General features: G+C 46.7%; 1 protein-coding gene across 1 annotated transcript in view; it reads left to right on the top strand.

The window, feature by feature from the left end:
- Positions 1-329: 329 nt before the first annotated feature.
- Positions 330-24,432, top strand: part of LOC147456567 (uncharacterized) — a 174,046-nt gene continuing 149,943 nt past the window's right edge. The window contains exons 1-8 of the mRNA XM_086514997.1: positions 330-2,055; positions 2,378-4,744; positions 5,116-6,278; positions 6,349-6,410; positions 6,521-6,722; positions 6,835-6,910; positions 22,930-23,077; positions 23,167-23,266. Coding sequence (XP_086371123.1) covers positions 612-2,055; positions 2,378-4,744; positions 5,116-6,278; positions 6,349-6,410; positions 6,521-6,722; positions 6,835-6,910; positions 22,930-23,077; positions 23,167-23,266 — 5,562 coding nt within the window. The 5' untranslated portion in view covers positions 330-611. The remainder of the gene's footprint in view (positions 2,056-2,377; positions 4,745-5,115; positions 6,279-6,348; positions 6,411-6,520; positions 6,723-6,834; positions 6,911-22,929; positions 23,078-23,166; positions 23,267-24,432) is intronic.

The following is a 24,432-nucleotide window of genomic DNA, read 5'->3' as shown; positions in this document are numbered from 1 at the left end:
TCTCTCTCTATCCATGCAAGGCACCTGCGAGCGGCCTATCCGTGGCAACGTGTTGTCTGCTATGCACAAAACAAGCGCATGCAGTAGGTGATCACAGGCGAGGGAAGGAGAGAACGAGCGATGGTGACACTGTGGAGGAGATGCGAGGAGGGAGGCAGAGTGAACAAGGCAATAATCGAGGAATCTTATTGACAAATGAATTTATTTATATGGAAGCAAATATATTATATATAAATATAATATCATGTGTAGGTTTGCCAAGTTTTTGAAAAAAAGTTTTTTCCGAGTACTGGTATTAAACGATAAACTGCAGGGACGTCCGTCACCCGAGGCGGTTGAAGGTTCATGCGAACTCTAGCCGCTGCAGGCGATTTATCGAAATGGCGTCAGTAGCGAATAACATTTACGCTGCCACAACACTAGCTACCGATGCTCAAATGCAGTACTTGCTTGCCGCCGGCCCCTTCACTGGAGGTGAGAAACTGCTCGCTGTATACATGCAAGGGCTGCTGGCGCTGCGTAATTCTGTTCTTCGTTTGCGTCAAACCCAGTTTTTGTAATTCGAATTCTGTGGAGGGACTGCCCGGCTAGCGCAAGGCCCAGGCTACAGTATGGCGGATGATGACCGCAAGTACTCAAGCTTGTACTCTGCAATCCATAACATTGGCAGAAGGCCTAAGCGTGCCTCCTCCAGAACCCTACAAGAAAGCTCTGCGACACAGAGGAAAAGCGCCTCTACACCTAATGATAGCTATCCCATCAGAGCTCGAGAAAGCAATGCAGTGCCTGCTCCTCCATCCACACAGCAGAAAGCAAGGTTTTCCACCCTCTCCCCCCTTGATTCCATCGACGGCTCTCACCAGGGAAACGTTTCTGCTCTAGGTGAAGGCTCCCCTGCCGCAATGTTTCCCAGAGAAGAATCAGTCTCTGTCCACAGAGAAAGCCAAGTGCCTGCAACCTTGTCCACCTCCTCTCCTGTCGGTTCCAATAGGGGCTCTCTGCGCAGAAGCACACCTGGGCTCAATGAAAACTACCCTATGTCACCATCAACCACAGAAGTATACTTGTCTCGCAAAGAAAGCCAAATACCTCTACGTCAAGGCGGAGGAGAATCACATCTAATTGTCCCTGGCTTTGAGGACAATTCTGTTGGAGAAGCACACTTCCTCCCTTTTACAGATCAAGCTCAGTTTGCTGGCTCCCCTGTATTCGGTGCCAGCAGAGGCTCCTCTGCCTCCAGGGAAAGCAAAGTGCTTAAGCGCGCATCTGAACAGCAAGCAAGGTTTTCCATCCCGCCCTCCCCCCTCACTGCAAGTAGGGGCTCTGAGTTGATTGGCACTTATGATGGTGCTGTCCGAGGAGAATCGAAAGTGAAAGCCCCTGGTGATGATGAGGACCAAGAAGTTAGAGAACCATACTCACCTCCTTCTACTGAGCAAGCTCGGTTTTTCACTTCACCCTCCTTTGATGCCAACAGAGGGTCATTGGCTCGCAGAGAAAGCCAAATGCCCTTTTTTGCTTCCACACAGCAAGAAAGGCCTTCCATCCTCCCCTCTACTGTCAAGTTTGCCAGGGGTTCTGAAATGCTTGGAGCCTATGATGGTCAAGGTCCAAGAGAATCACAGATGATGATGTATGCTGGTGCGGATACAGAGGTTGGTGCGTATGCACATCCTTCCACAAACTCCAGCAACAGCCTTGGTGGAAGAGATTCTCACTTAATGAACCCTGAGCAGGTCATTTTGCCAGCTAGAATGTCTTCTGCTCGAAGCTCGCGAAAGGGGTCTTCCTTAAATGCGGAGTCTTCTGGGTCACCACCAAGGGTTACTTTTTCTCTTCCTGAAAACAGCGCAGCTAAAAATCCCAGAGCATCGTTGCCTGATTCAAACGTCAGTCAAGAACCCCCTGCCGGTGGCTACAATATCACTGTGTCAAAACGCCTTTCATCTGAAAATGCAAAAAAATCCGTTTCAATGGTTGACCGACACGAATCATTTCTGAAAGTGCCATCTGTCCTGGAGCCCGAGGATGAAGCAATTTTGCATGATGGGCAAGGTATGAAGCAGGGCTCTAACATTTTAAGGAATTTACCTTGTGTATGGTATGGAAGCAGCTGTGAAATTCATTTATTTACTTAAAAAACCCTCATAAAACTAATCAACTAACATTAAGGTTTCCGTCAAGAATTGTTTGTTTTTTCATCTTTAACTTTTGATTTAGGAGGTTAATTTCAATTTTTCTATGTGCGATTGCATTACTTCTTTCCTTCAAGCAAAGTTTAATAGTGGGAGGGATGGATGGAAAACAAGTCTGTTATTTTCTTGGGCATCTTCCTCTTTGAGTTGGTGATGTGATTTTTCTGATTCCTCCTTCACAGGGCTGCAGGCAATTGACAGTGGTCCTCCCAGTTCTCAAATGGGGGCTGAACGGAGTCCACGTGCAAGTTCCCTGCTCAGGATACCCCAAATAATGGACAATGAGCCTGAACTTTATGTAAATGCAAACCAGGGCTCTAGAGCTAGCTCTTCTTTTGCCAATCAAGAAACATATGAACCTAAAGTAGATTTTGAGAAGTTTCCAGCAGCAAACATGACAGGTGCTCGTGATGAGGGTGAGCACATGGGGAATCGATCATTACAGGGAGCTGAAAGTATGGGATTACCTCAGCATAATCAGTCAGACATTGAAGGCACCGGTCGGCAATCCTTACGTACATCTGAGCAGGTTCCTAGATTTACACTACAAAGCTCAAGAGCAGTATCGCCTTCTCGCAAATTCAGTCAAGCTTCAAGGTCATCCTCAGCTTCTCTCGCGACTGGGGTGGAGGATGGTGTCAATCAAGGTCTCAAAACATCGTACATGCACTTTAATCCTGCAAGGGTTTCTGGATCTGAGTTTGTTCACAATGCACCTGAATTGGAGAGCAAGCAGGCTGTATTACCTTCAAACAGATTTAGTCAAGTTTCAAGGCCATCTTTTTACCCTCTCTTTACTGACAGTAGCAATGAGGCCATTCAAGCTCACAGAAATTCTGATGTGCCTATGGACATCATGCAAACTTCCTTACCTGAGTCTTTTGGCAGCATTCAAGACCAGGTGGAATCACCTAAACAGAAATTTAGCCAAGTTTCAAGGCCATCTTCTTTTCCTCCTTTTGACAATGGGAATGATTCCATTGAAGGTCCCAGAAAGTCCTTGTATCCAATGCGAACTTCCTTATCAGAGTCTTTTCAACATTCGCCTGGAGTGGATATGCAGAAGCCTGTGGGAAGATCTTCACGCAATTTAAGCCAAGTTCTTCCGTTTGACAGTGAGAATGTGGTCATTCAGGGCCCCAGAAAATCCTATATGGCTTTGGATCCTATGCAGACTCCCTTACCTGAGTCTTTACAATATGCATCTGGAAGGGAGAGCCTGCAAGAGCAGGTGGTATCACCTGATCAGAAATACAGCCAAGTTTCAAGACCGTCCTTTTTCATTCCTCATTTTAACATTGGGGATGAGGCTAATCAAGGTCCCAGAACATCAGATATGCATTCTGGTTTTATGCGGACGTCCTTAGCTGAGTCTTCTCAAGGTGCACCTGGAATAGAGACTCTGCAGGAGCAGGTAGTATCACCTTTGCAGAAATTCAGTCAAGATTCAAGGTTGTCTTCTGTTCCCCTGGGTATTGACAGCGAGAACGATTTTGGTCAATCTCGCAGAGCAACTTATGTTCCTGCAGATACCATGGAGACATCTTTACTCGAGTTTTACCAAAATGCACCTCCATTGGAGAGGATGCAGGATGAGGTGGTATCACCTCAACAAAAAGATAGCCAAGCTCTAACACAATCTTCTTTTTTTCCTCCTATAGGCAGTGGTTATGAGGCGATCGAAGGTCCCCAAACTTCGTATATGCCTTCAGATTTCAAACGGACTGCCTTTCCTGAATCTTATCAAAATGTCCTGGGAATGGATGGGCAGGAGATGGCTTCACCTTCACGTACCGTTAGCCGGAAATCTTTTGCTCCTTTTTTAATTGGTAGTATGAGTCAAGGTCCTAGTGCTTCGGACATCCTTTTGGATCCCACACAGGCTTCATTACGTGAATCCTTTCAATATACACCTGGAATGGAAAACATGCAGGAGCAAGTAGCATCACCATCACAACAAGTTAGCCAAGTTTTCAGGCCATCCGCGTTTACTCCTAGTACTGGTGAGAACAATGCCAATCAGGCTCCCAAAACTTCCTTTATATCTTTGAATCCTATGAGAGCTTCCTTTACCGGGTCCCTTCAAACTGCAAGTGGCATGGAGAGTGAAGAACAAGTGTCACCAGCTTCACGAAAATCCAGCCAAGCTTTGCAGATAGATTTGGTTCCTTCTTTGATAGGGCGTGAGGAAGAGAATGATCAAGGTCTTAGAACTTCTTACAGGCCTTTGGATTCTATGCGGACTTCTTCACCTGGATCTTTTCAGAGTGCACCTGATGTGCAGGAGCAGTTGGCATCACCTTCACGCAAACTCAGACAGGTTCCAGTCTTTTCGTCTATTCCTGGTGAGAATGATGTCAGCCAAGTTCTCAGACCTTCTAACATGCTTTTGGATCCTGGACGGACATCCATACCTGATTTTCCAATCCCAGGACAACTGCCACAAAGGCCTAGTAGCTTGTCATTTTCCAAACAAATGCAGAAAAGAAGCAGCTTAGGGTTTCCGTCAATTCCTGGGGAACCTGGGGCAAATTCATTAGCTGACACAGGTAATTATGGATTGCACAGTGGATTTTTGCTATGTTATCACTTTCTGCACTGATCGGAGGAAGGTTGCAAAAGGTTTACATTTTTTGGACCTCCTCCAAGTACTTGAGTTCCTTGCTATTGTTTAACAAGGAACTCAAGTACTTGGAGGCTTGATTTTTTTTTTTTCAATAGTAGCTCCGTATCAATGCATTGAGTTTCAAAATGTATGTTGTGAAACACTTTCAGCTTGTTGTCTAAACGAGTCTATACTTTATTTTTACTTGTTACTTGCAGCTTTCAAGCAGTTCTTGTCTTATTCCTAAAATGCACCTAAGGTGTTCATTGTTCTGTTGCATTTGACATGTGGCATTGTGCCCGTCTAATTTGGCAGGTAATTCAATGTCAGATAGCTCGTCAGATGAGGTATTACAAGAGAGAAGGTTGAGCCTGGAATCTGTTTCAAGGTCTTCATTCTCTGCCAAATTGAATGAGCAACAGAGTATGGTGAGGCCATGGGATATGGAAAGGCTATCAGATGCAGAAAGAAGGATGCGTGAAGTCACATTTGGCAACTCAGGCACAGAGTCTGATTACACTTTCAAGGATTCTAATGAGACTGAGCTTATGGGATCTGTCAATGCCAGTGCAGACAACAAAAAATTTGTGACTTCTTTGGAGGATGAGCCAGGGTGCTTCACTAAAGGCATTGATCAACGACCTTATGATTCTGTGGATGGGGTAGAGCCCTATGGATCCTTGGAACAAGAAGATGAAGACGAGGAAAGAACAAGGGGAAATGGATTTTATGCCACGAATCCACAAGATTCAGAAAACATGCGTTCTTTCTCCTCTAAGGGTGGCCACAAAAGCTTGGTGCAGGAGTTTATTTATCCTGCTTCCTCACCAAGGCAATCTTTTCAGGAGAATATGTCACCAAGTGCTGTTCCGGGAGAATCGTTACATCAGGAGGCTAGTTATCAATCAACATCTCCAAGACGATCTATATCTCCAAGGCAATCCATATCTCCAAGACTTTCTGCTCGGCAGAGTCTTGGTGGCAGCTCAATAAAAGATCTCACAGAACTGCAAACTCAAGAGTTCATGTATTCTCCATCTCTGGCAGCAAGAACTACTACAGAGCTTAGTTTGGATGGGCAAGATCAGGCCATGCTACAAAGTACGGCTCCAGAAATGGCGGATGTAGAATATGCAGACCAAGAGTTGTCTTTACCATCCTCAAGGCAATCATTCCAACAGGCATTATTAGAAGAAGATAATAATCAAGAGTTACCGTTTGAGGATCCACAGGTATTGTTTGAAGAAGATAAAACTCAAGAGTTACTGTATGAGGATCCACAGGTATTGTTTGAAGAAGATAATAATCAAGAGTCACCATACGAGGATGCTACCTATCCAGAAGACTCTCTTGTTGACAAAGGAAATGATCAAGAAGAGGTACAGGATTTTGATGAGAATGAGTTGAATGATGAAGAATGCTTTGATGATTCCTTAGCAGAAACACAGCATGATGATGCATGGGATGTGTCGTCTGTGGTAAGTAGCACTTAATAATCATTTTCTTTGGCTGAAATAAATATAACTATGGACATATGGAACTGTGCAGGGTAAAGAAGATTACATTGATGATAATTTGTCCCCTCCAACTAAGGACAATTTGCATTCGGGGTAAGGATTTGACATTTTATTAGAATGAACCATTTTAATGGTATTTTAGTGCTTCTAGAGCAGTGTTCTTTTCACTCTTCATTAAGCTATAAGTTGACTTTTCATTGCAGGAGTTTTGCAAACTTGGAACAACCACTTGTAAGCTTCAAACGAGCATTTGGAAGCTCGAATTCATTTGTAAAAGTTCCTTTTGGTGCATCTGAGCTATCCTTTGAGGGCTTTGCCAAAGTGCAATTTATGGAACCAACTGGGGGTTTATGGCCCATTGTCTGGAAAAGTGTGGCCATGCAAGACCTTATCAGGTTTTCCAAGGCAAGTTTGGATGCTAAGAAGAAGGGTGTATTTTCCAAAAAGAACATTTCAGCTGTTTCGTGCGATCAGTACATTATGCTGCATGCATTGACGTTATGTTGGACTACTACAGGACCCGATTACTCAACCATTGTTGCAGAGGCTAGCAGCTGCTCCTCACAAGCAGTGTGCAATAACCTCGTTCGCGCGTAATACTACGTAACTTTTTGCTTCACAATCTTTATAGTTACACAGTAAAGCCTTAGCTTATTTTCAAGTCAATTGATGCAGTAGTAACCCAGATATTGCTTTCACTGTTTGGGTAGAATTATCTTTCTTATTCCTAGATTTCTATATCCCTTGTCGAATCAGCAAATAGTGCCTTTGATGCAGTCAATCTTAAAAAGTGCCCTGTATGATCAATCCAAGAGCAGGGGTGGAACTTTTTCAAACCTTTACACACATCAACATGTATCACAATATGTATATGTGTGTGTGTGTGTGTGTGTGTGTGTGTGTGAGAGAGAGAGACGAATTTCTGCCCTTTGTCGCGTGAACCTCTGCGCCTTGCTGCTACTCTCTGCGCCTGCGCCAGCAGATGGGTGTGAGTGTGCGTGTGTGTGTGTGTGACGCCCCAAGAGCTGGGCGCGTCATGGAGAGGTGCGTGGTGGGCGCGTTTGCGCTCAAAGGGCCCGGCTCGGGCGGAGGGTTGTTTTGTCTTCAAGGGCCTGGCTCGGACGGCACCGGCTCAGGAGGGCCCGGCTCGGACGGGACCGGCTCGGGTCGAGGTGTTGTCTTCCAGGGGGCCTGGCTCGGACAAGACCGGCTCAGGTGGGCCCGGCTCGGACGGGACCGGCTCGGGTCGAGGTGTGGTCTTCAAGGGGTCCTGGCTCGGACAGCACCGGCTCAGGAGGGCCCGGCTCGGACGGGACCGGCTTGGGCGTGGTTGCGTTCCATGGGTCGACGGCCGTGTTGCGTTTCGCGGGTCTTGCGTTCCGGGTCCCTAGCCCCACGTAGCCTCAGGCTCCGCCGCACTCACGGAGGGTCATAGCGTGCCCTGGGGAACCTTGCGTGGAGTCCCCACGGTGCACGAGTGCGTGGAGTGAGGCTAGCGTGTCTAGGTGGGGGGTCCCCTCCCGTGGCCGTTTTCGGGAGGCTCATACCCCTTATAGTGTGTGTGAGTAAGAGAATCAGCGGTAGCGCGAGTAACAAAGCTGCACCTGTGTAACCCTGGCAGCGAACTGTTTCTGTGCGCGAATCTGCATCCTGCGCGCAGACAGTAAGTGGAGACAGCCTGGTGTCTAACTGCGTTCTGCAGATTTGGCCTCTCTTGCCCACCTGTAACTGCTCGCTGCTGTCAGAATTTTGTTCGAACTGCTGCATTATCAGTGTTAGACAGTTTACAATTAGGCACAATTTACAGTAGTACAGGCAAAGTTTTTAGCAGATGTATGAGTTTTGTGGGAGATGTACATATCTCTGAGAGGTCTCTGTAAATAGATAAAGTGTCAAATTACCAAAAAAAAGGAAAAAAAGAGTCTTTGCTTCAGCTCTCTCTCTCAGATAGATAGAGAGAGAGAGAGAGAGATAAAATGAAATGAAATGTTATATTAACGTCTTCAAAAGGCCAAAATGACCTATGAGACCAAAGCGTTACAATCTGGTGGATCTGATGCAAAGTTAGAGCAGCAAAATGAAATGAAACGAAATGACAAAAGGATGAGATATAAATACTATGAAATCCTAAGCTGGTAGATGTGAAATAAGCAGCTAGCCGGGATAGCTAAACCACAGGTCAGAAGAGATCCAACATTGGTCACTGGCGGATCTCATCAATCTCTTCCATAGTCAGCAGTCTGACCGGGTGTCGTGCATGTCGGGCCAAAGTCATCTGGATCCTCTGATGTAGCCTTTGTCGATGCTGTGTAGTCTTCCACATTCGTGGGCGTCTGGATTTTCCCAATTCAGTCGCTCGGTCGATCAATGTGCCTTTGGTGCGAGGCAACAAGATTTGTTGTGGTAGTAGCTCCTCCAGGTGTCCAGTGTCTGTTCTAAAGAAGTCTGTGATGTGTCTCTGGGACTGGCTGACCTCTCCTCTCAGCAGGCTCTCTCTCTGTGTCTACACAGCTCGAGCAGAAACAAACCCAGGCATCTCTGATCCTCGTACCTCATGACTTTAGAGAGTGGTCCAAAGCCCTCTCTATACAATCAGTGGAAGCGGCCTCGTATCTCGTAGTAGACGGGGCAGTGGCATGTGTAGTGTAACTCTGTCTCAGGCTCCATGTCACACTGGGGGCATGTCCTGGCCTTTGCTGGTTCTCCGTTGTATCTCCCAGTCTCGATCTGCAGCTGGTGTGAAGATGTGCGTATCTGGCCAATAGCGCACCGTACCCCATGAGACAAGTGGGTGTCCACATATCTGGGCCTCGTCACAAAACCGTCCGCCGTAAGCTGGAGAAGATGTTCTCTGTAGAAAGTGTCACAACCTGGTGACGTGGCTGCCCATGGTACACACACACACCTGCCCCGGCTGCTGTAGTGCTGATGTGGTTCCGGAAATTCTGCCGCATAATGCGCTGGTAGAGCTGACGTGGCAGTAGTGTACGGACATGCTGATGTGGCAGATTACGTACGGAAAAGCATCCTTTAGCGTGGGCTGTTTTCTACGCAAGAGAGAGAGGGTGCTTTTGGAGGTTATTTGCTTTATTTCCTAAGCAAGGAGTTGTGAGAGGATTGCTTTATTTTAGGCTTTTAATTTTCAGCTTTTGGCATCCCTTGTAAAACCTTTATAAGAGTGGGCAGGGCTCCCACTTCTCAGAGCATCTGGACGCAAAGTCTGAGAGTGAGACCCTCTCACTCCCTTGTACTTTGAGTTGCAGATTAATACAAAAAGAAATACCGAAAAGGGCGCCAGTCTTTGGGGCCAATATCTCTAGGCACGGAACATCGCCGGGCCGTGTCGAATCAATTGTGAACTGTGAACTTTTTTGAAGTGAATTCCTGTCGTGTCGCGGTAGAATCTTGACTTGGAGTGTCCAAGTCTGTTATAGTGGTATCAGAGCGCGGCCGATTTCTCTTCTACCGAGAAATCCGATCCTTTTTCTAGCGACACTTATGGATTCAGACAGAGATCAGTCGACTTCCTCTGCATCTGGAGATGCGGGAAAAGATCACGAAGAAGATTCTCACGAGGAGTATGGCCCGCCTCGGTCTACTCAGGCGGAGATTGAAGAGATGGAGCGTCGACGATTGATTGACGATGCAACAAAGATAATGATAAATTTTGCGAAGGACCCGAAATTTGCAAAATCTATGACCTAGACCTCCTTCGATGGGTGCACTCACAGTGGTGGCAAACCACAAAACCATCCCTCAAACTGGTACTCAATCAACCTCCTACTCCAAGGATGTTTATAGAGTAAGAATTAGAAGAGGTGGTTGATACACGGATTTCTCAGCTTTTTGACACGTAGAACAAAGCTGAAAAGCACGTCAATTTGCTTTTGCCTTGGCAAGAAAGTAGAAAAAGCATGTCAGATTTGAAGGAGTACCCAGTTCTTCTTCTTCTGACAGATCTTCTAGCTCTTTTGACTCGAGCGAAGAAGACAGAAAAGGGAAAAAGCGAAGCAAAAATCAAAGCTTCGGAAAGGGCAAGAAAAAGGCAAAGAAGCTTAGATTCGCCCAGTTTCTGACAGTTCTACAGAGGACTCGTCTTCAGACAATTCGGACTCTGATGATCACAAATTCTATGCAAAGAAGAAGAATTTCTATAAAGCCAACCGGTATGACTTTCTGGAGGATAAACGCAAGAAAGTCCGAGAGTTTAAAGAAGGTCGACAGTCAGTTAAATTTGACACGTTTTCTGGATTTTGAGATGCTTCGAAGGCTTTGGCTTTCATACAGCAGTTTGACATAGCTTTCTCTGGAGGACGTTACTCAGAGCACTCCAAGATTCGGAGGGCTACCTCTTACTTCAAAAGAAATGCTCGAACTTGGTGGTCCACTCTTCTGTTGAACAAGAAAGCGCCAGTTAAATGGCTGAAATTTAAAAGGCTTTTTATTTCTTCTTGGTTGACTCGGGAGTACGAAAGCGACATACGAACTGCTTGGAACCATCTTCGGATGACCAAGAAGGATACATTATTGGACGCATATTGCGAGAGATTCTGGAGCTCTTTTCTACAAGCCTCTTCATTTAAGAAGATCTCATTCAAAGAACAGATTGAGCGGTTTACCTTGGGACTTCCTATAGAGATCCGAGATCACTGCTTAGAGACAAAGTCAGATTCCATTTAGGAACTGATAAGTCATGCGAAACGGGGTTTTGCCATTCATTTAGGCAGTTTGACCTACCCCACATATGAAATCATGACGCAAAGGACCGAACAGACTTCGAACAATGAAAGTAGAAAGAAGAAGAGCAACCCAGAAAAGAAAGAAAAGGATGCACGACCCAAGCTCACTCTTCGAGAGAGAGCTCTCTACATCAAAGAGGGGAAGTGCTTAGGATGCGGGGAAACTGGGCACATCTCCGCGAAGTGTCCTAAAAAGGCACCGAAAGAACAGAACGACAAAGATGAAGAAAGGCCTGAGAGTTCAAAAGTAGCTGAGGAACATGGACGAAAAGGCAAGATGAAAGCAGGACTGGTTCCAGATTGCATGGGTACCGACCCAAGCACGATTGACGAGAGTACAGAACCTTGCCGAGCTTGGGGCAAAGTAAAGACCAAGAAGCCGTGATTTTCTTTGATAGAGGAGCCAAGGACAACTTCATTTCACCTGAATTGGCGGCGCGGCTTGAGATCACTCCCCATCGGATGGGACCACTAGTAGAGGCAGTTCTAGCGGCACCCGGTAGGTACGTAGCCATTACACCTGTCATTGGGAAACTTCGGTTGCATTGTCAGGGGTATTTGGGGCATGAGGATTTTTCCATAATAGGTCTCGCGGGCGTCGCTCCAATACCACCACCTTTCCATCCCTGTAAAAATCAATCTTCCCCTTTTCCCTTGCTGCTCTAATTTCCGGCATTACTTCTTGCATATGAGCAATCTGCGAGAGGGTGAGGTCATCTCCAAGAAAGATGCCAGTCTTCTTTAGGGTCGGTCTCTTCTTCAAGAAATCCTTCTTCGCTTCCATGGAGGGGAAGCGGAGAATGAGTGCCCTTTCTTTCGAGGTTTCTCCGTTGCTGCCACTTTTCTTAGTGCCCACTCTCCAAGCCCTTGTATGCGTCTGCTCATTGACTGCCACCAGAGTCATGAGTTCTTTCACATCTTTACCCACATTATCTTGGTCTCTGAGACCATATATCCTTACGTGTAAGGCCCGCACACGTCTCCTTTGCTCCTCTTCTAGTGTCAAGTTGATGATGGTTGGTGTGGGGGTGGGGGTTATTTCCTTGCCTTTTCCTTTCTTGACAATCTCGATCCATTTTTCTGCCTTTTTCTGCTTTTTGTTGGGTCTTTGTGATGACATCCACCCACGAGGTCCTCATTTCTTTTTGTTGCTCCCCACCTTCTTTGATGGCTCGCACTAATTCCTTAATCGTGTTAAGTTCTTCAATGACAGAGGGTTAAAGATCTCCTTCTTCGAGGACATTCTGCGATCGCACCTCTACAAGCGAGAGAGAGAGAGGGCGAGTGAGCAGGGGGCGGGGGGGGGGGGGGGGGGGGGGGGGTGCGGAGCGTGCGCAAGCAGGGGAGGGTGGGTGCAGAGCAGCAGCGAGCAGGGGCGGAGGGGTGCAGAGCAGCACACAGAGAGAGAGAGAGAGAGAGAGAGAGAGAGAGAGAGAGAGAGAGAGAGAGAGAGAGAGAAATGAAATGAAATGTTATATTAACGTCTTCAAAAGGCCAAAGTGACCTATGAGACCAGAAAGTTACAATGCGGTGTATCTGATACAAAGTCAGATTAACAAAATAAATTAAACTAGGATAACAAAATATAAATACTGCGGGATCCTAAACTAAGCAGTACAATGTGAAGACAATATGGGAGGGGAGTAGAGATCCATCTTCATCTGCACTCTGGACGACGAAAGAGTATGGCTTGAATCCTTTGTCGTAGCCTCCTTCGAAATTGTGTAGCTCCTCTCCTCCCTCGGGGTCGTCTAGATCTCCCTAGCTCCAATGCTCGGTCTATGAGAATGCCAGTAGTGCGGGTAGACCTCTCCACCGTTGTTGGTTGCTCCTCTGTCTGTTCTTCTGGGTGTACAATATCTAGTGTAAAGAAATCTGTGATCTATCTCTGGGGATGTCTCTCTTCACCTCTCCTCAGTAAGGTTCCTCTATGCTTGTGTAACTCAAGTAGATAAAGCCCAAGACATCTTTGATCCTCGTAACTCATGACCCTAGATAGAGGCCCAAAACCTTCTCTGAATAGACAATGAAAACGACCTCGTATCTCATAGTATACTGTGCAATGACATATGTAATGTACTTTTGTCTCTGGCTCTAGATGGCATAAGCGGCATATTTTGTTATCTGCCGGTGTCCCTCTGAATCTGCCAATCTCAATCTCGAGCTGGTGTGAGAACGTGCGTATCTGGCCAATGGCACAACGCAAACCATGCGAAAGATGCGTGTCCATATAGCTAGGTCGAATCACAAACCCATCCCCCGTGAGGTGGAGAAGATGCTCTCTATAGAAAGCCATCTTTGTGCCCAACTCTTGTAACGGCTCTATCCATGTCCTTCTCGTGTCCAGCTGGATCAAATCCTGACGGATGAGTCTATTAATCTCTACCCGTGTCAGCTACCTCAAGGGTGCCTGAAGAGAGTATTGAAAAGGAGGCAACCTATCCATGGTGAAACCATGTGTGTGAAACCATGATGTCATCTGAGCATACCAGCATGATGTGTCCCCATTAAAAGCTAATTGTCTGGAGGACTCTAGAGCCACCCTTGCATATCTGTCTCTGGTAGTATCCCATAGACTGTGTACAAAGGAGACTGATCTTGTGAGCGCCTCAATCTCCATAGGGGGGGCAGCTAATTCCGCTCGAATGATATCATGCGGTACAGAAACCTTGGCTCTAATCAGCCGAGAGATTATAGATACCAGGGGCTTCTCCATACGCCTCCACCCATCCTGGCCTATAGAAGGTTCCCAAACCTGCACCCCATATAACATAGTAGAGGCTACCAAAGTATCAAAGAGCCATAACTTTGTCCTAGGTTCCTGGAACTGAACTTGTGAACACATCCTCTGCATTCCTCCTAGAGCCGCACCGGCTCTAGTTAGTCTAGTCTCTGCTGCTCTTCTCAAAGAAAATCTCGGACCCGTGAAGACTACCCCCAGGTAAGTGTATGCATCTGTATACTCCACAATCTCCTGACCATATTTGAAAGTAGGTACTGATCTCCTGACCCATTGCGGTGTGGTGTTAAACACCATAACCTTTGTTTTACCTAGGTTTACACCCAGGCCACTATCCTCTGCAAAACTGCGTAGTGCGTCCAGATGTCGTTGCATACCTTCTGGTGAGTCAGATATCAATACAATATCATCAGCATAAAGCAACAATGGGATCCGCGTCCCTGCCAGCTGGGCACCCCTGTCACCCTTTCTGTCAATGTAATTAGACACCTCATCCACATACATACCGAATAGAGTAGGAGACAATGGGCAACCTTGTTTCACTCCAATAGTAGAGTGAACTAAATCAGATACCCCTTCTGGAGTGCGTACATGTCCCACCACTGATTTGTACAAAGCCATTATCCCCCAAATTACCTCTATGGTCACCCCCATCTCTTGCAGTCTGCGCATCAATCGAGCCCTTGGTACCATGTCAAATGCTTTGCGAAAATCCACAAAGCTACAATAGATCCGTCTCCCATGTGCTTTGCCCTCCTCAATGATGGCCCTGAGTTTCAGAATATGATCAAGAGTGGAGAAACCCCTCCTGAAGCCGGCCTGACCCTTTGCTCGTACACCCTCGCCCTCTGCCCAGCTACTCAGATGTTGCTCCAGAATAGATGCATACAGTCGTGCCAATGTGTGTCCAACCATAATAGTGCGGTAATTCCCAGGCTCTGTAGGGTCACCAGCCTTGAAGATGGGCACAATATTAGACAACCTCCAAGTCTCAGGTAATCCCTCACACATGGCACGATTGAACAACACTGCGAGAACCTCCATCAGCATATCCTTGGCATGTATCAAGTGCTCCACAACTAGACCGTCATGATCATATGCCTTCCCGGTCCTCATCTTGTCGATGGCCCTTCGTACCATCTCAGGCGTAAAGAAAGTGCTCGTAGTTGGGCAAGGCTTGGTAGGGTCTGGAAGGGGTTCCTGTCCCGGAACCGTATATAATGATGTCGCATATTGGCCCCACACATCAGGTGAAGTAATCACTGGGGGAGGAGAGTGCTCATGGAAGAGTCGCCATGCCTCTCCGGAGTCCCTACTCAAGAACATCTGATATAAGTCTCGCTCCATCTGAGCTAGGTAAGCTCGCTTCTTCCGTCGCACAAGGCGTCGAAAAGCAATCCAAGACTGTTTGTAAGTGATGACTCCTAACAGAAGATCCCTCTGAAGTTGTGCCCTCATCTCTCTGCATTCCTCATCATATTAAATATTCTGTGGCATGCTCCCAGCATGTCGTCTCTTACCCGGCTGAGTGTGTGGATATGCCACTGATGCAGCCCCATGCAATGTCTCAGTTAGTATATTGGTGCACTCCTCCACTGAGAGGCCTGTACCATTTCTGCCAGCTGTGCCTTCCAATAGACGGTCCCAGATCTCCTCTGTATAAACGAAATCAGTCTCTGGTGTAAATGTATAGCGGGTGTGTGGCCTTCCTCCTGGTGTCTGGGTTGTACTATACTGAAATTTATCGGACAGTGTCAATAGAGCATGATCTACTGCTATGCCCATTGGCCTGGCTCCCACAGTGAAATCCTGAATGCAGGGGATAAAGCTCGGTTGTGTCATAACATAATCTACTGTACTGGCCCCATGTCTATGTGGAAAGCATGTGAAACCGGCCGCTCCAGGAAATCGCTGTAAGCCATTAAGTATGGCTAATCCATGTGTGGTCGTCATTTCCATGAGGTATCTCCCATACTCCGTTTGCTCTCTGTCATCTGAGCATCTGTCAAGCCCCAACTCACCCGCATCCAGCTCTCGAAGCACCTCATCTGAGGTGGTGGATCTGGTAGTGGTGGCTGTCCAGGTACAATGTATAAAGATGCTGCATACTGCCCCCATATCTCTGTAGAAGTAATCACTGCTGGGGGAGACTGCTCATGGAATAGACGCCAAGCCTCTCCTGAATCTCTACTAAGGAAAAGCTGATATAAATCTTGCTCCATCTGGACCAAGAAAGCTCGCTTCTTCCATCGTACTAGTCGTCGTGTAGCAATACGAGACTGTCTATAGGTGATCTCTCCCAATGCAAGCTCCCGCTGTATCTGAGCTCTCCTCTGTCGACACTCCTCATCATACCAGCTCTTCTGAGGCATGTGCCCAGAACGCGTCTCTGACCAGGCTGAGTGTGTGGGTATGCCTCTGTCGCTGCCCCATGTAATATCACTATCAGCATAGATGTGATCTCCTCCACTGTGTATACTGGCTCTGATGCGCATAAAAGCCTACGTACTCTGCATAGACTGAGTCAGTCTCTGGTGTAAAAGTATAGCGTGGATGTCTACCACCTCGTGAGGCCTGAGATGTATTGTACTCAAAGGAAACTGATAATGTCAAAAGTGCATGATCTACTGCTATCACAACAGGCCTGGGCCCCACTGTGAAATCCTGAAAGTGAGAGATAAAGCTCGGATGTGTCAGAACATAGTCTACAGTACTGGACCCATGTCTGTGTGGAAAACAAGTAAAACCTGTAGACGATGGGAAAGTCAGTAAGCCATTCAGTATGGCTAAACTGTGAGTAGTCGTCATCTTCCTCAGGTATCTCCCATACTCTGTATGCTCTCTGTCGTGTGAGCATCTCTCAAGCCCCATCTCCTCTGGCTCTAGCTCTCTGAGCATCTCCTCTGAGGTGTCATAGAAGACCGTCTGTGAGCTGCCTATACGGGCATTGAAATCCCCCAAAAGTATGATGTCTCCATCCCTGGAGAACTCCCAGATATCATCATCAAGTATAGAGTAAGGAGATTGTCCTCTGGGTGAAGCATATACTGAAGTGCTGGGAGGAAAATAGCATATGGCGATGTACAAGAAACGTCCAGTCTCTGCCCTCAGCCTCACCCACAAGTATCTGGCCTGATCATCTCTCCGAACTATGTGCAGTAGTGGTTGGAGCTCCTCTCTGAAAAGAACTGCTACACCTCCTGATCCTCTAGTCCCATGCGCAGATCTGGTGCATGTCCGGCAAGCTCTCTCCCATTTGTATCCTGATATGTGCGGCATCAACTGTCCTGGAGCCTGATGAGTCTCTTAGTAGAAAACAATGTCTCTGTCTCTGAAGCTGTCCTCAAAGGCCCCCACATCAAGTGTATACGAACCATTACAGTTCCAAACCGCCATCCTGAGAGTGGTCCCATAGGTCTCGCACCGTCATGTAGAGCGGTGCTCTGTAATCACTACTCGTCCATTTCCGTAGAAGGCTAACTTTCCCTTCTCCCTTGCTGCTATGATCTCCGGCATGACCTCTCTTATATGTGCAAGCTGTGAGAGCATAAGATCATCTCCTAAAAAGATACCTGTTTTCTTGAGGGTTGGCCTCTTCTTTAAAAAATCTTTCTTTTCTTCCATGGAGGGAAAGCGCAAAATGAGAGCCTGTTCTTTTGAACTGTCCCCATTACCTTCACTCTTCTTGCCCGCTCTCCAAGCTTGTGTGTGTGAGGGCTTCTCCACCCCCATCATTGACATGAGGCTCTTCACCTCTTGGTCCACCTTATTTGAATCTTTTAGGCCGGTCACTCTCACGTGTAGAGTGCGTACCCTTCTTCGTTGTTCCTCTTCTAGTGTCTTGTTGATGATGTCGGGTGTAGTCGGAATGTCCTTGCCCTTTCCCTTCTTGACAACTCCAATCCATTTTTCAGCCTCTTCCATCTTCTTTTGCGCTTTGGAGAGGACCTCCACCCATGAGGTCTTTTTTTCTCCTTCCTCCTTTATTTCTTTGACTTGTGCTCGTATACTATTCAGCTCATCTATCATTGATGGCTGAATTTCTCCATCTTCAAGGCATCCTCCCTCTTTGGTTTCGTCGAGTTCCTTCCGAAGGGCTGAGCTACCTTTTAGAGCTTGAATTTCATCCCGGAACTCCTTACGCTCTAGTTCCCTCGCATGTTCCTCCCTCTTTTTCCATTCAAGAATTAAGTTCTTCTCTTTCTTCCACTCATCCATGTGAGCTTTGCATTCTTTCAACTCCCTTTCAATGGCTGTCATCCTCTTGTTTGTGACCATGTAGTGCGTCGCCATCTTTCTTGCCTTATTTGTTTCACTTTCTAAGAGAGAGGAGAGACCAACCTACACGCACCGCATTATGCATACATGTGTTTCCACAATAAGCCTATATGGCATACATTTGCTTTCTACACGTGTCAATTTCCTTGTAGATTCCCTGTAAAAATCCCGAAGACCTTCAACTTGTAATGGTCGACTGCCTACTGTGGTGGCCAATACCAACAAAGAAAGCGTGCTGGTGGGTGTCAATTTGCAGTTTCCAAATTCCTTGTAAATTCCCTGTAAAAATCCCGAAGACCCTCAACCTGTAATGGTCGACTACCTACTGTGGTGGCCAATACCAGCAAAGAAAGCGTGCTAGTGGGTGGCCAGTACCAGCAGAAAACCCAATGGGACTGGCGCTAGTGACTTAGCAGGCCTGCAGGTGGCGCGTGAAATGTAGCTTATAGTGGTGCAGTTGCTGTATCAAGTGGCGCAGGTGCTCAACAGGGGGTTTAGCAGGTGGCGCAAGTGCTAGACTGTTGGTCCGCGATAGCAGGAAAGGGTTTTAGCAGGTGGCGCAGGTGCTGGGCTGATGGTCCGCGACAGCAGGCAGAGAGAGAGAGAGAGAGAGAGAGAGAGAGAGAGAGAGAGAGAGAGAGAGAGAGAGAGAGAGAGAGATGAAATGTCATATTAACGTCTTCAAAAGGCCAGAATGACCTATGAAGACCAGAAATTTACTATGTGGTGGATCTGATATAAAGTCAGAGTAACAAAAATGACAAAATAAAATGATAGAATAAAATGCTATGGAATCTGAAACAGCTAGGTGTGATCTAATCAATTAGGTGGGATAGCTAATTCAAAGATCACAAAAGATCCAGCCTCGCTGGCAGATCTCATCAATCTCCTCCATGGTCAATAGCCTGACTGGGCGTCGTGCATGTCGGGCCAGAGTGATCCGAATCCTCTGATGTAGCCTACGTCGATGTTGTGTAGTCCTCCGTAGTCGTGGGCGTCTAGATCTCCCTAGCTCGGTCGCTCGGTCGATCAATGTGCCTTTGGTGTGAGGCGGCGAGCTCTCCTGTGGTAGTAGCTCCTCCGAGTGTCCAGTGTTTGCTCTAAAGAAGTCTGTGATCCGTCTTTGAGACTGGCTGGCCTCTCCCCTCATCAGGCTCTCTCTGTGTCTGCGCAGCTCGAGCGAAACCAGACCCAAGCATCTCTGATCCTCGTACCGCATGACTCTAGAGAGTGGTTCGAAGCCCTCTCTGAAAAAGCAGTGGAAGCGGCGACGTATCTCGTAGTAGTGCATGGCTAACTATCGAGAGGACTCAAGTACAAGGCGGGCATATCTGTTTCTGGGAAGTTCCCACATGCGGTGTATGAAGGAGACTGATCTGGTGAGCGCCTCAACCACTAGTGGGGGGGTAGCTAGCTCTGCTCGGATAATGGCAGGTGGTACTGAGGCCTTGGCTCTAATAAGCTGTGAGATCATAGAGACTAGTCGCTTCTCCATGTCCCCCCATCCATCAGTGCGACCTGTCCTCCCATGATGGTCCAATGAAGGTCCCCGAATCTCAGCTCCATAGAGCAATGCAGAAGCCACCAGGGTGTCAAAGAGCCAGAGCTTCGTCCGAGGCTCCTAAAACTGAACGTGTGAACACATCCTCTCCAATCTATCCAATGCTGCATGGGCTCTGGTCAATCTAGTCTCTGCTGCTCTTCTCAATGAAAATGCTGGTCCACTAAAAATCACTCCAAGGTAGGTGTAAGCATCTATATACTCCACTGTCTCCTGGCCATATCTGAATGCGGGCGCTGACCTCCTGATCCACTGTGAGGTGGTATTAAATATCATGACCTTGGTTTTACCAAGGTTGACAGACAAACCACTTTCATGGGCAAACCTATGCAAAGCATCCAAGTGATGTTGCATCCCCTCCGGAGAGTCGGAGATCAACACAATATCATCAGCATATAACAATAGTGGAATCCATGTTCCTGCCAGTTGTGCACCTCTATCACCATCTCTCTCAATGTAGTTAGAAACCAAATCCACATACATACCAAACAGAGTAGGAGAGAGCGGGCAACCCTGCTTCACCCTAATAGTGGAATGAACCGCTATAGATAGGCCCTCTGAGGTGCGTACATGCCCCACTATGACCTGTATAGTGCCATTACCGCCCAAATGAGCTGTGTGGGTACCCCCATCTCCTGTAATCTGCGCATCAATCTAGCTCTGGGTACTGTGTCAAATGCTTTGGGGAAGTCCGCAAAGCTGCAATAGATCCGTCTCCCATGTGATCTGCCCTCCTCAATGATGGCTGAGTGTCAAGATATGGTCAAGAGTAGAAAAACCTCTCCTAAATCCTGCCTGCCTGGCTGCGTGTATCCCCTCCCTCTCTGCCCATCTACTCAGCTGCTGCTCAAGAATGGATGCATACAACCGTGCCAATGTGTGTCTGATCATGATAGTGCTATAATTTCCAGGCTCCATAGGGTCTCCTGACTTGAAGATAGGTACAATAGTAGATAGGCTCCAAGTATCAGGCAAGCCCTCACACATGTCACGGTTAAACATAACTGCTAGGAGCTTTGCTAGTAGATCTATGGCATGCATGAAGTGCTCAGCCACTAAGCCATCATGATCATATGCTCTCCCAGTCCTCATCCTGTCAATGGCCTTCCTCACCATCTCAGCGGTGAAAAAAGCACATGTGTGGGGGCATGGATCGGGGGGGTCCGGAAGGGGCGGCTGTCCAGGAACTGTGTACAGAGATGACGCGTACTGGCCCCAGGCCTCTGTAGGGGTAATGGCAGAGGGGAGAGGGGGGGGGGGGAGTGCCTATGACAGAGCTGCCATGCCTCATGTGAGTCCTGACTCAAGAATAGCTGGTGTAGATCCTGCTCTAGGCGCCAAAAGTGCCCTCTTCTTCCGCCGCACTAGGCGTCAGAAGTCAATCTGTGACTGTCTGTGAGTGATGGCCCCCAAAAGCACCTCTCTCTGAAGTCTAGCTCTGGTGTCGCGGCATTCCTCATCATACCAGCTGTTCTGGGGCATGCTCCCAGAATGGCGTCTCTACTCAGGCTGCGTGTGAGAGAGAGAGAGAGAGAGATGAAATGATATATTAACGTCTTCAAGGCCAAAATGACCTATGAGACCAAATTGTTACAAGCTGGTGAATCTGATATCATGTCTGGGTACAAAAAAGACGTACTAAGAATAAGTGCTCTTATTTAGCTGTGTGGGGTATGTGTAATCATTGATACCATAGGTTTCCAATACAAGAAGGTGATACAATGTGTGAATCCATCCTCATATGTACTTTGGGTGTCGAGCCAGGATGGCTCGAATCCTCCAGATTGTAGTCTCCGTCGATACTGTGAAGCTCCTCTCCTCAGTCGAGGGCGGCTTGATCTCCCTAGCTCCAATGCTCGGTCAATGAGTGTACCGCGTGTGCGAGTATGAGCTGAGCTTTGCCGTGGTGGCTGCTCCTCTACCTGTCTAGTGCCTGGTGTGAAGAAATCAGTAATTTGTCTTTGGGACTGTCTCTCTCCAGCACTCAGTAAACCGTCTCTGAGTCTATGTATCTCAAGTAGATACAATGCTAGACATCTCTGGTCCTCATAGTTCATGACTTCGGAGAGAGGTCCGAAGCCTTCTCTGAATAGACGGTGGAAGCGACCCCGTATCTCGTAGTACACTGTGCATTGACATATATAATGCATCTCCGTCTCTGGCTCTCTATGGCATAGGCGGCATATCCTGTTGGCTGCTGGTATCCCTGTGAATCTACAAGTCTCAATCTCAAGCTGGTGCGAGGAAGTCCGTATCTGACCGATGGCACATCGTAACCTATGAGATAGATGTGTATCCATATAGCTGGGTCGGAACACAAACCCATCCTCTGTGAGTTGAAGAAGATGCTCTCTATAGAAAGCCATCTTCGTGCCCAATTCTTGTGTCGGCTCTATCCATGTCCTCTTGGTGTCCAATTGGGTCAGGTCCTGGCGAATGAGTCTAGTAATCTCCACTCACGTGAGAGACAGCGATGGTGCATCAAGAGAGAGAGAGGTGTCAGCCAAGCACTTTGGATTTCTGAGAGTGTGCTCTTGGATGAGAGTTTGTTGGGGTGATGTGGTGCCAAGTGCGATGATTAGGGATGGGGATCCAGCTCAGAGGGCAGGGGCAGGGATTTCAGAACAAAGTAGATCCTTTAATCAGTCTGTCCATCCCCAATTGATGGTGGTTAGAAAGAGAGAGCATCGATTGAGGTGAGGCTTGGCCTCCCTCCAGCTACAGAGCTCGCAGTATCTACTGTCACAGTGGAGTGTCATGAAATCACCTTAGTGCCTGAACCGTTGGACCTACCTAGACTGATGGACTAGATGGACCAACTCATGGTGCTGACCTGGCTGCTATTGGGACGAACACTTAGGCGGGAGGTAGACAGGTGATAGTAGGACCATCAGCGTGGCATAGGCCAATCTCAACAACACAAGTCTACCTCATCCACTCACCACTAATATTTTCTCATTGTATATTTATCAGCCTCGGATAATAGTACTACCATCATCATCATCATAGTGTCTATGGGAAAGAGGGGCTTTGATAGCTTATGGACCATGCACTGCCTGTGAAATACATATTTTTGTCAGTAAAGGGTCATTATCAATGATGAAACTTGTCATTGTGATGCATCCAGAAAAATCAGTATCAAGAGAAATGTGTGTGTTGATACAAACTGGGCCCTCAATGAATGCTGTTTCTTTTTTCTTAAGCACTTCCAACACATTTCAATAAATGCACAATGCTGATCTTTGCAGTAGGGAATGTATTAGCAGCATCTTGTTCTTTTGTGGTTTGTTGCAGACCTCTTAGCATATATGGGGGATGCTGCAACACACCAAGACCTTGTTTACCATGTACAGCAGGTATTAATGCTTGGCATAAAGTATTCTGAATTTCGGGATGAGATATTTTGTCAGATTTGTAAGCAAACTACAGCTAATCCAAGCAGGTACATCTTTGTGCTTAGCAGAAAAGTTATGTGACAACAAGTTCACTAAATTCTTCTTTTCCTCTTATAGTGCTGTTTACCTGCTGCAGATGGAGCAATGGCAGAGGGTGGCAGGCAATGGCTTTATGTGTGGGTACGTTTGGACCATCATCAACATTTCGGCCTTTTCTAGAGGCACACTTGCAGCAGGTAATGTTTGCTATCATCTGAGTTCAATCTTGCTAGAGAAAAATCATAGTCATTGAAGACTGCGTTTCAATGTATACAAGGTTATGCTTTGTGTTTGGGAGTTTATTGACATTGGTTAATATTGTGCCAAAAACAATGCTGAAACCTTGCAGAAAACTGGGAAACCGAAGCTGCGAAGAGCGGATTAGGGAGGACCGTTTATTCATAAGACTGGGGCTTGGGCACCATTTGGAAGCAGCTTGTCGTCATCTTACTGGTCCCTAAAACACAGCGAATCTTGGTCTTATGTCTAGGCTTTCATCAATTAATTAATCTAAACTCAAACTAACTTGGATGGGATGCCACACGAGTAACATGAAGCATATTGGACACGAACATGAAAAGTCTATAACCAAGATGAAAAGCGATCATGCTAGAGAATCAAGCAATGAATGTCGCCGCCCAAGCTGCCATCCTTCCCTACTTGTGCATTTGCCACAACAGTGGCGAGTGAGATACGTTCCAAAGCAACATACCTCTCAATCGAAATCATAGTAGCCATGAAATTTTGAAACATTTCATATGAAATATGTTTCAAAAGTTTCGAAACGGTTTCATTAGTTTATAAAACACCGCGATAGATGTTTTGTCAAAATCTTTGAGTATCAAGCCATACATTTGTATGCTTACAGATTACACTCATGACACATGTACAAACACATCAACATAAAAATACTAGGAGATTCAGAAACTTACTTTGAAGTTGAAAACTTCAATTAGAGTAACATATGGACAAGACCATGTGATCTAGGCACTCCTAGAAAGCATTTGCCTTTAAAACGTTCACTAGAAGTTTCGAAATGTTCTAAACATTTTGTAAGTTTCTTAAAATGGAATTAATGAGCTACTTATCAACTGTCCGGAATGCATGCTTTTGAACACCACTTGTACCATAAAAAAGGAGGGCATTCCTCGTGGTCCCATTATGCTGGAAACCCAGTAGCAAAGTATATTGAAAAGCAGTTGAAAATGCTGAGGATGACATGCATGAAAGCGCTTCCCAAAAACCCAGTCTCGAGGGGGGAAAAAATTCACCCACAACATGAAACAAACATGAAACGGGACAGATGAAACAAAGGCCCATATCTTCTTGGCAAGAGGGCAAGTAATGAAGCGATGTATATCGT

The sequence above is a fragment of the Adiantum capillus-veneris genome, chromosome 6 (genome assembly GCF_014529385.1).
Source record: "Adiantum capillus-veneris isolate H3 chromosome 6, ASM1452938v2, whole genome shotgun sequence".
In the NCBI taxonomy this organism is placed as follows: Eukaryota; Viridiplantae; Streptophyta; class Polypodiopsida; order Polypodiales; family Pteridaceae; genus Adiantum; species Adiantum capillus-veneris.
This window is presented reverse-complemented; position numbering and strand designations above follow the sequence as displayed.